The following is a 14,356-nucleotide window of genomic DNA, read 5'->3' as shown; positions in this document are numbered from 1 at the left end:
CCGGAGCGGGTCGTGCGCGCTGAGGAGGAGCCGCCGCCGCCGTCGCCGTCGCCGCCGCTACCGCCACCGCTACCGAGGCCGAGCGGAGCCGTTAGCGCCGTGCCGCCGCCGCCCGCCTGCCCAGGAGCAGCCCCGGGCCCACCCGCCCGCGTCCAGGTGAGGCGGGGGCCTTCGACGGCGCCCTACGGGGTAGGCCGCGGCAGGCCTGAGCTCGCCTGGCCGGGCCGCGGGCGCTCGCGGGCCTGCACCGGCCAAGGCCCAGGCCGCGCCGGGCCGGGAGGGGACGCGCGCGGGCCTCGGCGAGCGGGCGGGGGCCGGCCGGTGTGGGCGCCAGCGACAGGCCCCGGGCCGGATTCCTCGGCCGCCGCGAGGGCCGAGGTAGGGGGTCGCGGCGTGGGCACGCGCCTGGCGGCCGGGCTCCGCGGCCGGGCCCGGGTAGCCTTGCAAGCCGGGTATCCGGGGGCGGGAGAGCGGAGCCAGAGGCGAGGGAGTGGAGTGAGCGCCCTCAGCTCTCGGAGGTCACGGCCCCCGGGCTCGCTCCCCCGGGAAATCCTACATGATCTTTTGTAGCGGTTGTCAGAGGACCGCGGTGGATCTGAGGTCCTCTTAGAAGTGTACAAACCCTTCGGTATGTATGAGAGCCTTAGGGGAAGAAAGAAAACATATTTTTTGAATACCGTCTCTAACAAAACAGTTTCTGGGGTGTGGGACGTCTGGATTCGTAAAATGTGTGTGTGTTGAAAACACAAACTGCACGCAATTGAACAATGGGGGATGGATGCTCTTCCTTTTCCGGCATCCTCTGCTGCTAGGCATATTAAAAATGGGTTCTGATACCCACTGTGTGCAGGGCAGGTGGAGAAGAACTTCTGCAGGTGCTGCCCCTGGAGGAACAGAGCCCCCCCTCACAGAGTATTCATGGGCGATCTGAATAGCCAAGGCTCCAAAAGTGGGACGTTGGGGAGGCGGATTCTGTCGAAGAGCGTTTCTCAATCTTGGCACTACTGACATTTTGGGTCTGATCATTCTGGGTTTGGGTGGGGGAGGGGCTGTCCCTAGCATCTACCCACTTAGATGCCAGCAGCATCTTCTTCCCCGAGTTGTGAAGATCAAAAATATCTTCAGAGATTTCCGAAAGAACCACACACATACTCACATGTGTGAGAATCACTCCTGGACTAAATGAATGATCTTCCACTAGAAGTACCCCTAGCCCCATTTCTGAGTCCTTGAAATCCAGAGTTCCCAAGACGTTGGACAAACTCTACTGTGGGAGCCTTAGTTTGCTTATCTGTAGAATGGGGTGGATGAGACTGTTGCTGTGTAGATTTAAGGATTTGGAAAGCCTTAGCATTCTGCATGACCTGTGCCTGAGGAGACACTGAATATATAACGTTATAAATCGTCGACCGTATTTAGTGAGGATTTACTATGTGCTATCCACAGATGGACATTGATCTCCAGCCCTTGAGGTGGGTGCTGTCTGTTGTAAGTTCTGTTTTAGGAACAAAGAAACCCAGAGGTCGCTTAGTGAGACCAGTCTCACACGGGAAAGTGGCTAATGGCGGGATTTGAACTCAGGCACTCTGACTCAGATTTCTTACTTTTAACGGCCAAGTTTTACCACTCTTATAATCCCAGCATCTGGGAGACCTGGAGAGACGTTGCATTCATGTATCACTGAGCATCTTCTGTGTGCAGAGCTTTGTGCTAGAATCTGTTATAAAAATGTTTGAACATTATGAACATCTCAAAAGGTGGAACTAAATCATGTTTATATTGAAGAGGCGGAGTTTTGGATTGGCTGTGTTGAGTGTGAAGTCATGGGGCAGCAAGTGGAAAATGAGAGGTTTATGAAAGTACCGTCTTCCTAAGGCCCAGCTTTTGTCTCACTCCTGCCTCCCATCTCTTATCACCTTTCCACACTCAAGCAAGATCTGATTATGTTATTCCCAATCAAGAGTGTTTGGGTGGAAAATAAATTAATTTTTAAACCTTTTTAGGTGGCTTAAAAGCTAAAGTCGGGGGTCCTTTGCACATTCTAACCGCCCCCCCCCCCCCGCCCTTCCTTTCCGATTTCGCCTGCACATAGGCCCCAAACTCTGACCCTCACTGCCTGTTGCCCCCACTTTCTGGAATGCCGTTCTCCTCCACCTGGAGATCTCTTCCTCATGCTGTTTGGCCTAAGTTGAAGCTCACTCACCATATGAAGCCTCTACCCTCACCAGTAGTTCTGCACTCCTGTCCCCATCTCATTCAATGGAATCAGATTCAGTGCTGAATGGTGAAAGAAGTGCAGCCTCCTCCTTTCGCCCCTAGGTGGCAGTAGCTAAGCGGCAAGGCCGACCTGAGACTGTGTCAGGGGAAGAGCAAGAGAAAACCAGCCTGTGGGAGGGAAGTTAGTTTTGCTTCCCTCCTTTAGCTTACTCTTCGCCCTCGGCTTCTGAGTCCCAGGCTCTGTTCTAGGCTCTGGGGAGGCACTGGTGATTGCAGCGAATGCACAGATTGTTTCAGCCCACTCTGTTGAGCGTGGTAATTATGGTTATGTGCCTGCTGATGTGGAAATACAGAAAAGGAAACCATTAACCTAGCCCTGGTGGGCAAAGGTAATCACCTTCCTGGAGGAGGTGAAACAGGAGGGAAGGGGTTATCCAGGCCTGCTGTGGGGAAGGGCTTGGTAGGATGCAAGAACCACACCAGCCAGGGCATGGAGGTGGGGATGTCTTGGTTTGTTCAGAGACCCACACGGGGTCTGGTAGTTCGGAGGCAAGAAAGGTGAAGTCGGTGGTAAGAGGACTCTGATAGCTGGTGTGCAGAGGGAAAGGGTGTTCTGCAGACCAGGCCGATGGGGACTGTCTGACAGTTTCATTCCACAAAGCGAAGGGCTCAGGTCTGCACACAGGACAAAGAGCTGGAGGAGAATATTGCTGAAAGCCAGCAAACCACTTCAGAGGTGATGACTTTCCCGTAAATCAGAAAGGTCACAAATATGACCCAGGGCTGTGGTGGTCTGGAAGTAGGGGGTGGGTTTGAGACCCAGTTAGGGGGTAAAGGACACAGGGCTCAGTGGGTGTTTAGCTGTGGGATGTGAGAAAATATTGGGCAATGATTCTGCGCACTGCCTGAGTGCCCAGTAGGTGGATAACGGTCACGCAGAGAAACAAGACAAGAGAAGGAGCAGTTTAGCATGTAGACATAGACAGAATAGCACGTCACTTGAGTAGGATACGTGTACCTTCTGTGGATATACAGACCGGAAGTAGGGGGGTGGCAGAAGGTGGCATCCTGCCTGGAGGTGTCGATGGGACTCGCTCATATGTTCACTGTCCATCCTCACTTGACCCAGAGCCTCGTGGGCACTGGCCAAGTCAATGAGCACAGTTTTGTAGACTGAACATGTAAAACCTTACTGTTTTCTCATTGTTGTGGGAAACAGGGAGGAGGGGAAGAAATTGCCTCCTCGAGGAATTTACAACCTGAACAGGGGAGAAAAGACATAGATGTGTGAGAGTAAAGTGATGAAAGGAGGAAGCCGTGGGTAATGACAGCCTGGAGAACTTTGAAAGAAATGATTGTTCATTACTTGGAGTTTGTTCTTGATGAAGGAGGCGGTATCCAAACTGGTCATTGTCCTCAGAGAGGCGTGGGCAGCTATTTCCAGGTGCCGCCAGCAGCCTGAGTAAGAGAAAAGGTGAATGCAGAGAAGTCCAGAACCCTGAGGGGACCGGTTTGGGCAGGCAGAGGGTCAAGAAGGTGGACTTGGAGATGAATCTAGAGAAGTATGCCAAGATCAGGTGGCACAGGGTTTCTCGGCACAGTCAAGAAGTGAGTTTGGAAAAGCGCCTTTCTTTTATTCCTTTTTTTCCTCCCAGATATTTATTTATTTGGCTGTGCCAGGTCTTACTTGCATCATGTGGGATCTTTAGTTGTGGCCTGTGAACTCTTTGTTGTGGCATTTGGGATTTAGTTCCCTGACAGAGATTGAACCTGCGCCTTCTGCATTGGAAGCACGGAGTCAGCCACTGGGCCACCAGGGAAGCCCTGAGAGTAAGGACAGACAGACGAGTCAAGAGGCTCCGGTAGGACGGAGATGGCCCAGCACTCGCCTGAGGGGCAGGACTGGGACTGCTGTTTTGTCTTCTGCACCCACTGCCTTGCTCGTGCTGGCATGTGATAGCGCTCCATGTGCCGGGGGAAAGAAGGGAGCTCAGAGGTGACTGGACCCAGCCACCTGTCAGGGAGACATTCATGCCAGAGGAAAGATTTACAGGAGAGGAAACAGCGCAGAGCAACCCAATGGCAAGACCAATGTCGCCACAAACAGAAATCGGGAGACAGAGGAATGGGAGTGAACTGGGGGGAAAAGGCCAAACGATGCTTGGTGTGAAATAATCATGTGGCAGGGAGACTGGATAGGAGTCAGTCTACCCAGAAGGTGACAGGGACCTGATCAGGGACAATGGCAGAGAGATGGAGGGAGAGTGAGGCATCTCAGATGCAAAACCAGCAGAAACTGGTGCTCACTTAGGCTTGGGGCATGGGAGAGGTGGCCTGGGGGACAGGTGTATATGGGCGCCGCCAAATGAAGTGATTCAGGGGGAGGGGAAGGTTTGAAGAGGGGGTGAGAACAGAAGGGGACATGAGGATGCTTCCACCGGGTGGTGGGGAGGGCAGGGAGACGCGTGCTCACCTTGACTTTGTCGGTAAAGTCAGAGTGAGAGGACGAGGCTTGAGTGAGGTTCTTGTTGCTGGTGAGCAGATGAGGAGACCCGCCAGTTCGTCTCAGGATGTGTGTGTAATTGCTGCGTGACTGACCAGGGATTACCACCGATCTCTTCTGTGTCCCATGGGTGCTTGTGATCCCTGGCTCTGGAACGCACCGTGGCTTCCGTGGAACCCAGGCCCATTAGAAATGGCCTCAAAGGTGCGGATCATTTCCAGGGCCCCAAGTGGAAAGGGTCAGGGTGGTCCTTAGTGGGCGCTTGCCACATGTCAGGAACTGTGCTGAGAGCTGAAGCAGAGGGAGACAGCTCAGTTTGCAGACAGGGAGACGGAAGCTCCAGGAAAGGAAGTGACATCCCTGACATAGTTCAGCTGATGAGCAGTAAGGTTAGTGTTGTTAAAGCCAGTGGGTTTTTCCTCCTGGGCCAGGTTGCTCTGCAGTTTCATGTGAGAGCCCTGGAGGGGCCTTGATCAACTGGAACTCCTAGCAGGGCCGTGGGTGTGAGCCAGTGCCCTCGGGGTCTATGGAGCGCTCTGGCTCGACTGGACACCCAGCTGCACCCACTCTGCCTCTCTCCTGGGCTTCTCAGACTGGCAGGCATGGACTTGCTGTGACTTAGCTGTCCCCGTTGGACAGCTTTCCTCTCCGTGGGCTGTGGGAAGGGACAAGGAAGGAAATTGAGTTGATCTCAGTGAGCTCTCACCTTGCGTAGTGGTTAAAATTGGGTCAGGTAGTGTTGTCAGTTTTTTTTTCTGGCACCACAGCATTTCCTGGGTGACCTTACACTCCTCAGACTTTCACCTTGAAGAACCCGGGACTTTGCATCTGGAAAGGACGGCAGAAATAATTGAGTCCAGGCCCTGTCGTGTGATGTGTGAGGTGTCAGGGTTGAGCCCCAGGATATATTTGACTTGTTCTAGTTTTGTTCTGGCCCAGGTAGAAGGCCTGTTCTGTGACTGTAAACCAAGATAGATGCTCATAGGTGCCTGATAGAAACTGATCTTGCTGCTTTGCATATGTACCACCTACATATGCTTTTATATCATTTATATACACACACACATACACTCACATGTATAGGGTATCTCTCCCTTATATACATAGTAGGTATACTACTGATGTGAGCAACATGTCTGAAGTCACATGACCAGAACTTTTGAAAATAGCTCAGTAGGGCTGAAAACCCTCAGAGATCGTCCCAACGGGACTTCTCCATCACAGATCCGTTACCAGAAACATTTCCAAATCAGCAGGGATCACTTTGCTAAACTAAGTTTCTCGTTAGTTTTGCTCCCTGCAGTTGACTTTGGTCCATGGGTTGGGCTGGGATGGGATGACCCTAAAAAAGTAAGATACTAAATGTATTAAATAGATTGTCGATACAATTTCCAGCCACCCTTCTTTAACATAAAATAATGCATCAAATACATATGATTCCCAGTGTGCCTATACCCCTCTTCTGTGTGTGCCTGGTATGTTTGCCAGATACCCCTGGGGACCCTTGGCAACAGTGATGTAGCCTTGACCCTCAAAGCTTTCACTGATGTGGGTGAAAAGCAAATAAATGAGTCGGAGTGATTTGTGCAACAATGAAGGTTCACACCAGCAGCGTGCAGGCACTGAGAACGAGAGCAACTGAGCATCCTGGGAGAGTCTTTAAAGATAAATGAAGAGGTGATGGAGAGGGAGGGCTCTCCCTGCCAAGGGAGCAGCTAAAACAAAAGCACAGAAAGATGAAGGTCCGTGGCATGCTGGGGACGGTCAAGTGAAGGGAGAAGGGGGGACGAGCAGGGGCCATTGCAGCCGGCCTGGCATTTTATCCCTGGAAGACTGCCCTGCAGCGACAACTTGAGGGTTGGCCCTGACAGTGATTAACAGGGTGACAACTGCCCCTGGGCAAAGTCATGTAACCTCTGAGCCTCAGCAGGTGGTGACTCCACTGTCAGGGAGAACCGGTGGGGGTGGGAAGTGGGGGAGCTGGCTTGGTGGGGCTGAAGGGGTGACCTGGAGATGTCCACAGGACTGCCACTTGGCGGGACGCTGAGTAACAGGAGGCAGGGTCTGGCGAGTGAGAGATGGCTGGAGTCATCGATTGTCAGGCAGACACCAAGACCAGGTTGTGGTTGGTGCTTCCGGGGACAGCTATGCAGATTTGGAAAGGTCAGGGGAAGGGACATGAATTGCAGGGTGGCACCGAAGCGCCAAGAAACTGCTCTTGGGGTTCGAGTTCTTCAGCGGTGCCAGTTGACCAAGAACGGGGCCCACGGAGGGCTGCTCAGCCTCGACTGGGCATGTCAGGAGGAGGCAGCATGCTAAGGACAGGGCTGTCATGCAGAAGCTTCATGCTTTCAATCTTTAAAAAAATTTAAAAAAAAATTTTTTTTGTGGCCACACCATGGCATGGCATATGGGGAGTTCCCTGACCAAGGCTTAAACCAGTGCACCCTGCAGTGAACAGGCAGAATCTTAACCACTGGACCACCAGGAAAGTCCCTAAAATTTATTTTTTAATTCAGTTTTTGGTTGAGTTTTTACAAATGAATATGACTACCACCATGATCATGATATTGGAAAATTTTATCACCTGGGAAACAAAAATATTTCCCCATGTTCTCCTTGTGAAGTCAACCCTTCCCCCACTCCTTGCGCCTGGCAACCACTGGTTTATCTGTAACCTCTGGAAAAGCTTTTGCCTTTTTCAGAATGGAACCATGCAGTAGCCTTTGAGTCTGCTTTCAGTCACTCAGCAAAATGTACATGAGACTCTTACCAATTGCGTGAATAGTAGTACCTTTTTAATTGCTGGATACTTTTCCATTGTATGGTGTACTGTAGTTTATCCACTGGAGGTTCAAGGGACTTTTGGATTGTTCCGGTTTTTGGCAATTATGAAGAAAACTGCTCTGCATATAAATCAATGACATTATTACACACCCTCATACCCTACACAGAAATAAACTCATACTGGATTAAAGAGTTATTAAGACATGACACCATAAAAACTCGTAGAAGAAAACATAAAGCATTCTTGACATAGATTATACCATTTTTCTCTTAGGTCAGTCTCCCAGACAATAGAAATAAAAGCAAAAATAAACAGGTGAAATCTAATCAGACTTACAAGCTTTTGCACAGCAAAGGAAACCATAAACAAAATGAAGAGACAACCTACAGCCTGGGAGAAAAAATTTGCAAATGGTGCAACTGACAAGGGCTTACTTTCCTAAATATACAAATAGCTCATACAACTCGAAAAAAAACAACCCAATCAAAATATGGGCAGAAGACCTAAATAGACATTTCTCCAAAGAAGACAGGTGGTCAGTAAGTACATGAAAAGATGCTCAACATTGCTATTAGAGAAACGCAAAACCAAACCACAGCAAGGTATCACCTCACACCAGTCAAAATAGCCCTCATCAAAAACTCTACAAATAAGAAATGTTGGAGAGAGTGTGGAGAAAAAGGAACCTTCTTACACTGCTGGCGGGAATGTAAATGGGTGCAGTCACTATGGAGAACAGTATGGAAGTTCCTCAGAAAAACTAAAAATAGAGGTACCATATGATCCAGCAGTTCCACTCCTGGACATATATCCGAACAAAACTCTTAACTCAAAAAGAGGCATGCACCCCTATGTTGATAGCAGCACTATTCACAATAGCAAGACATGGAAACAGCCTAAATGCCCTTAAACAGGGGAATGGATATAGAAGATGTGGTGCATATATACAGTGGTGTCCTACTCAGCCATAAAAAGAATGGAATAATGCCGTTTGTGGCAGCATGGATGGACTTAGAGATGATCACAGCAAGTGAAGTCAGTCAGAAAGAAAAAGACAGATACCATGTGAGATGTCACTTATATGTGGAATCTGAAGTATGGCACAAGTTAACCTGTGAACAAAACGGAAACTGACTCAGACACAGAGAACATGCTTGTGGTTGCCAAGGGGGTGGGGAGGGATAGCAGATGCAAACTATTATATATGTATAGGATGGATAAACAGCAAGGTCCTACTGTATATATAGCATAGGGAACTATATTCCATTTCCTATAATAAAAATGGAAAAGATTATGAAAAAACAAACATTAAAAAATAGAAATGGAATGTTTAAAAAAATTAATAAAGCTGCTATTAACATTACTGCATAGGTTTTTATATAAACAAAAGTTTTTATTTCCCATGTGTGAGTACTAGGAGTAGGGTTGCTGGGTCCTATGGTAAGTTTATGTTTAATTATAAGAAGCTGCCAAGCTGTTGTCCACAGCGGCTTCCATTTTTATATTGCCACCAGCGATTGCATGAGAGTTCCAGTTTCTCCACCGCCTCACCAGAGCTCAGTATGGTCTGTTGTCATTGTTTGCTTTCTTGCTTTTATTTTGTTTTAGACCTCCTATATGCCTAGATGGGTAACAGTGTTGTGATGTGGTTTGTCTGTCTTTTGGTCATGCAGGATCTTAGTTTCCCGACCAAGATTGAACCTAGGCCCTTGGCAATGAAAGTGTGGAGTCCTAACCACTGGACTGCCAGGGAATTCCCTTGGTGTGGTTTTAATTTGTGTTTTCCTGATAACTGATAATGTTGAGCATCTTTTCATGTGTGTGTTTGCCATCCGTATATCTTCTTTGGCTTGGTATCTGTTCACATTGTTTGCCATTTAAAAAATTGAGTTGTTTTCTTACTGTTAAGTTTCAGAGGTTTTTCTTTAAAAAAAAAAAAGTTCTAGATACAAGACCTTTCTCAGACACGTGATTTGCAAATATAATCTTCTGGATTATAATTTTCCTAGCAGTGTCTTTTGCAAGAGCAAAAGTTTTCAATTTTGATGATATCCAGTTTATCAATTTTCTTTTAAATGGATCTGGCTTCATGCATGGTATCTAAGAAATCTTTGCTTCAGCCAGTGTCACAAAGATTTTCTCCAAGAAATTTTTCTATTTTTACATTTTAGAACAGAGGTCGGCACACTTTTTCTCTAAAGAGCCAGATGGTAAATATTTTCAGCTTTATGGACCATATGGTCCCTGTCACAGCTACTCAGCTCTGTCACTGGAGTGCAAAAACAGCCATAGACGGAACATAAACAAATGAGAGTAGCTGTGTGCCAATAAAACTTTATAAAAACAGGCTGTGGTCTGAACAGATTTGGCCCATGGGCCATGGTTTGCCAACCACTGATTTAGAAAGCAAATTTTTTGCCAGTCATTGAGGACAGCCCACTCTGGTAATTATTGCCCAGTTTATTATCTGTGAAATCGGTGTGAGAGAAAAGGCAGAAGAGTAAAACAAAAATGGAGAGGGAGATAAAGGAAAAAAGGGGGGAGGAGGAAGAAAAAGATTCGAATCACATTTTGAGCAAACTTCGGCATGCATTTTAATTCTTTAGTTAATCCTTGTACTTTGGTTCAGGCTTCAGCCAGTGTTTTTGTTTGTTTCTGAGCTGTTGCTGCTGCTGCTAAGTCGCTTCAGTCGTGTCCAACTCTGTGCAACCCCATAGACGGCAGCTCACCAGGCTCCCCCGTCCCTGGGATTCTCCAGGCAAGAACACTGGAGTGGGTTGCTATTTCCTTCTCCAGTAATCTTAAAATGTCATGGCTACAGACAGTTTAACAGGTTTGTGGAGTTTTTCCTGATCAAACCTGTTAATGCCATGCTTTTTACTGAAAATGGTATTTATTTAACCATCTCCCATTAATACATATTTATGTTTTGTTTGGCCACGAGGCATGTGGGATCTTAGTTCCCTAACCAGGGATCAAACCTAGGTCCCCTGCAGAGGCTTAACCACTGGACCTCCAGGGAAGTCTCTAATACATACTTAGATTATATCCAGTGTTTTACCAGCCTTGGGGTCACCATGTTCCTTGCACATACTTTCCTGCACTTGTGTGATTATTTCTGTAGAGCAGTTTCCTGCAGCTCTAAGTCAGAGGGTAGTGTTCACATTAAACATTTTGATAGGCCTGCCATGTTGTCTTTCTAAAAGGTTGCACTTTGCACACTCATATTGGTGCTGTATAAGGGTGTTTAAAAAAAGGTGGGGGAAAGGGTGTGTTTTTTCCTCCACTTATCCTTACTTACACTGGGTTTTATCCATCCTGGATTGTAGGCCCTCTGACTGACACAAAGTAGCATCTCCTTTTATTTTGCATTTTCCTCATTGTTTGTGAACTTGAGCCTCTTTTCTTGCCTTATTAGCTGTTTAACTGCCAGCATCTATTAGTTTCAGCTCATATCCTTGGTCCATTTCTCTGTTAGTGATATATTGGCTTTTTTCATATTGATTTCTAGATATCTCGAATCAATTTTTCTCAATGTCAGCAGTACTGACACTTTAGATAATCTCTGGTTGTGGGGGCTGTCTTGTCCTGTGCCTTATGGAGTGTTTAGCAGCATCCCTGGCCTCTAATTACTAGGTGCCAGTGGCACAAGGCTCTCCCATCCTGATAGCCAGCAGTGACCCCAGATGCTGCCCAGTGTCCCACGGAGGAGGGGGCAAAATCACCCAAGGTGAGAACCCAGCTCTAAGTGAGATAATAAGGAGCTGACACTTCCTCCCTGTCAGCCTGCTGCTTGCCTGTGATGTCTTTGCCGTCCAGGAGTTTCTAACCTTGTGAAGTCTCCCTTTCCAATCTTTTATGACTCTTGATGCTAAACTGCTTTTTAAAGAGCAGGAAACATAGACCATTTTCAAAAAAGAAATACTAGGAGACTAGACTGATTTTGCGTGTTGTTTACGGTCTGAAGCAAGTGAGAGCTGGAAGGTAGAGAAGACCTGAATGTCTGCCCCAAGAAACTCAGAACCAGACCTGATTCCTCTCTTCGTGTTGTTGTGGGGCAGCGGGAAATCCTGTGCAGGAGATGCACGCTGGTTTTTATATAACTGCTGGCAAGACTATTTTTAGAGGAGGCGAAATGCTCTAGACACTGGGCACTGGATTTTGAAGCATAAAGTCGGAACTGGGCAGTAAGAATCTGGAGAAAGGGTTGGGCTGCCCTGTAGACCTCCTGACTAGTGGGCAGCAGGGCCTTTTTCTCAGTGATGACTTTCAGCTCCATAGAGATGCCTGCTTTAGAGCCAAGGATACAGAACTTCACAGCAGTGCCTGTGAGCAAAACCTCAAATGAGTGCTGCTTCCAGAAGAGCGGTCTTGAGCGACTTTCCTCTGAAGCCATCTCTGTGCCCTGCTGGTGTTGCTGAAAGTCAGGATTTCTGTAGGCAGCTTAAGGTGTTCCAGAGCCTACCAGCTTTGGAGACAAAGGTCCCCTAACTGGTAGAGAACTCGTAACCTCTTTCCTAGCTCAGTCACTCTGTCTTGGGAGGAAAGCAGTGCAGAGGCCCTCTGCCTGCTGGCCGGAGGACAGACAAGGTGTCTGGGTGGGCTGCCCCGGCCCTCGTCGCAGCCTCCTCCGTGTGCCGCTGCACCAGTGGTGCACATGGAGACGGGACAAAGCAATCCGGGATCCTTAGAGTGTTCTCAGGACACCCCAAACACTTCCCAGAGGCTCCAGTCGTGGTACTGGAACTGTTTGTGGGCTTGCTTCTTTAAAGCCCTCTTATTAAGTGCAAATAGTTAAACTTGGACTAGTTCTGGTTTTGTTTCAGTAGACTTTATTTTTAGAGCAGTTTTAGGTTCATAGAAAGATTGTGAAGAGAGTCCAGAGTGAATTTCCCTATACCCTTCCGCAGGCACAGTTTCCCTCCTCTATTACTAAATCTTGCCTTAGTGTGGTATTTTGTTGTAATAGATGAACCCATGTTGTTACCTAACTAAAGCCCAGGGTTTGCCTTAGAGTTCACGCTTAAAAAAAAAAACAAACTTCTGGATTTGTTTCTTTTTGGTTGTGCTGCATGTGGACTTTCTCTAGCTGCAGTGAACAGGGGCTACTCTTCATTGCAGTGCATGGGCTTCTCATTGCAGTGGCTCCTCTTGTTGCAGAGAACGGGCTCTAGGCCCACGGGCTCCAGTGGTTGCAGCTCCTGGGCTCTAGAGCATGGGCTCAGTAGTTGTGGCGCACAGGCTTAGCTGCTCCACAGCGTGTGGGGTCTTCCTGGACCAGGGACCAAACCCATGTCCCGTGCATTGGCAGGCAGATTCTTATCCACAGTGCCACCAGAGAAGCCCTAGACTTTACTCTTCACTTTTATACCCTCATACAGAGGAGCGTCGCTACCCTAAAAACCCCTGTGCCCGACCTGTTCGTTCCCCTTTCCCCGAAACTCCTGATCTTGCAATCTCTCTAGTTTTGCCTTTTCCACAGTGTCACATATTGGAGACCCTCTATTTTCAGCAGTGTGCATATAAGGCTTCTCCGTGTCTTTGTGGCTTCCTGGCTCCTGTCTTGTTGGCACTGAAGAACCTTCCATTGTGTGTGTGTTACCAGATGACTGGTGTGTGTTTCTCCATTCGCCCACTGAAGGGCATCTTGGCTGCCTTCAGTCTGGGGGTGGTTACGAATAAAGCTGCTATAAACATCCACGTGCGGGTTTCTGCGTGGACATAAGTTGAACTCATAGCATTGAAAAGAAAAATGTCTTAAGTACAAACATAGTCATGAGCGTTGCTTTGATATCCTGCAGTGGGAACGTTTGGAATTTACTTCATTTTTTCTTCCCCTGCAGATTTTTTTTTTTTAAATACAATGTCTAATGGTTATGAAGACCACATGGCCGAAGACTGCAGGGACGACATCGGGAGAACAAATCTGATCGTCAACTACCTCCCTCAGAACATGACCCAGGATGAGCTACGAAGTCTGTTCAGCAGTATTGGTGAAGTGGAATCTGCAAAACTTATTCGGGATAAAGTGGCAGGTAAAGAAACAGAGCCATTTTTGTATGTGTTGGGTTGTGGGGGATGGTATGTGGGGCCATCCCACCAAGCCCTGTTTCTTAGCCAGGAAGTTTCATTTTTATCTCAACTCTGTTTTGCTCCCATCCTGGTGTAAGATTGGCTGTAGGTTCCCAAAGGAGGAAAAATCCATCCTGAGATGGAGAATATGTACAAAACAAGACAGTGGGAGGGGAGGGAAGATGAGGAGACAGGAAGGAGAAACGGGGATGCTGTGAGAGCTGGAATGGGCATGGTCCCAGCTATAGAGGGACCCTAACCAGTGTCCTGCCGGGGGCAGGCCCAGCCTGTCTTCTCAGGCGGTGCATGCCAGGTCACACCTGCGGCAGAGTGCTGAGTCAGTCCCCTGTGGGCAGCCCTTCGCTGGCTTTGGGCCACCCTGACTCTGTTCTCATGCTGTCAACTTGAACGTCTGAAACTGAGCTTGAACTCTCACGGGGGCTGGAGCAGGGGAGCAGAGGATCATGGGTGGGCCGTGGATTTGGCAGGCAGGCAGGCGCAAAGCTCCACCCTCCCACAGCGCCTCAGTGTCCCCATCCACGAAGTGGGGGTGGTGGCTCCTGCCTTCCTCATGATGCTACCTACCGCCTAAGGGTTTGCAGAAGGCCAGTACCTGGTAAGGCCCTCTGTAAGGAGGCCTCTGTTCTGCGAGCGAGGTTGCAAGGGTTCTAGAGAGAAATGTGAAGAGACATGGGGCTGTGAAGCACTTCCTTTCTTTCCTCCCCAGGGAGGTACATTTTAGGGAGCCCTCCTTTACCTCCCACTCCCCCTCCTCC

At 48.5% G+C, this 14,356-nt stretch overlaps 1 protein-coding gene across 1 annotated transcript in view; it reads left to right on the top strand.

Moving 5' to 3' along the window:
* Window positions 1-26: 26 nt before the first annotated feature.
* ELAVL1 (ELAV like RNA binding protein 1) overlaps window positions 27-14,356 on the top strand; it is a 36,153-nt gene continuing 21,823 nt past the window's right edge. The window contains exons 1-2 of the mRNA XM_052643011.1: window positions 27-156; window positions 13,352-13,543. Of these exons, the coding sequence (XP_052498971.1) occupies window positions 13,372-13,543 (172 nt within the window). The 5' untranslated portion in view covers window positions 27-156; window positions 13,352-13,371. The remainder of the gene's footprint in view (window positions 157-13,351; window positions 13,544-14,356) is intronic.

The sequence above is a fragment of the Budorcas taxicolor genome, chromosome 7 (genome assembly GCF_023091745.1).
Source record: "Budorcas taxicolor isolate Tak-1 chromosome 7, Takin1.1, whole genome shotgun sequence".
Classification (NCBI taxonomy): Eukaryota; Metazoa; Chordata; class Mammalia; order Artiodactyla; family Bovidae; genus Budorcas; species Budorcas taxicolor.
The sequence above is the reverse complement of the archived record's forward strand: the minus strand, read 5'-3'. Positions and strand labels throughout refer to the sequence as shown.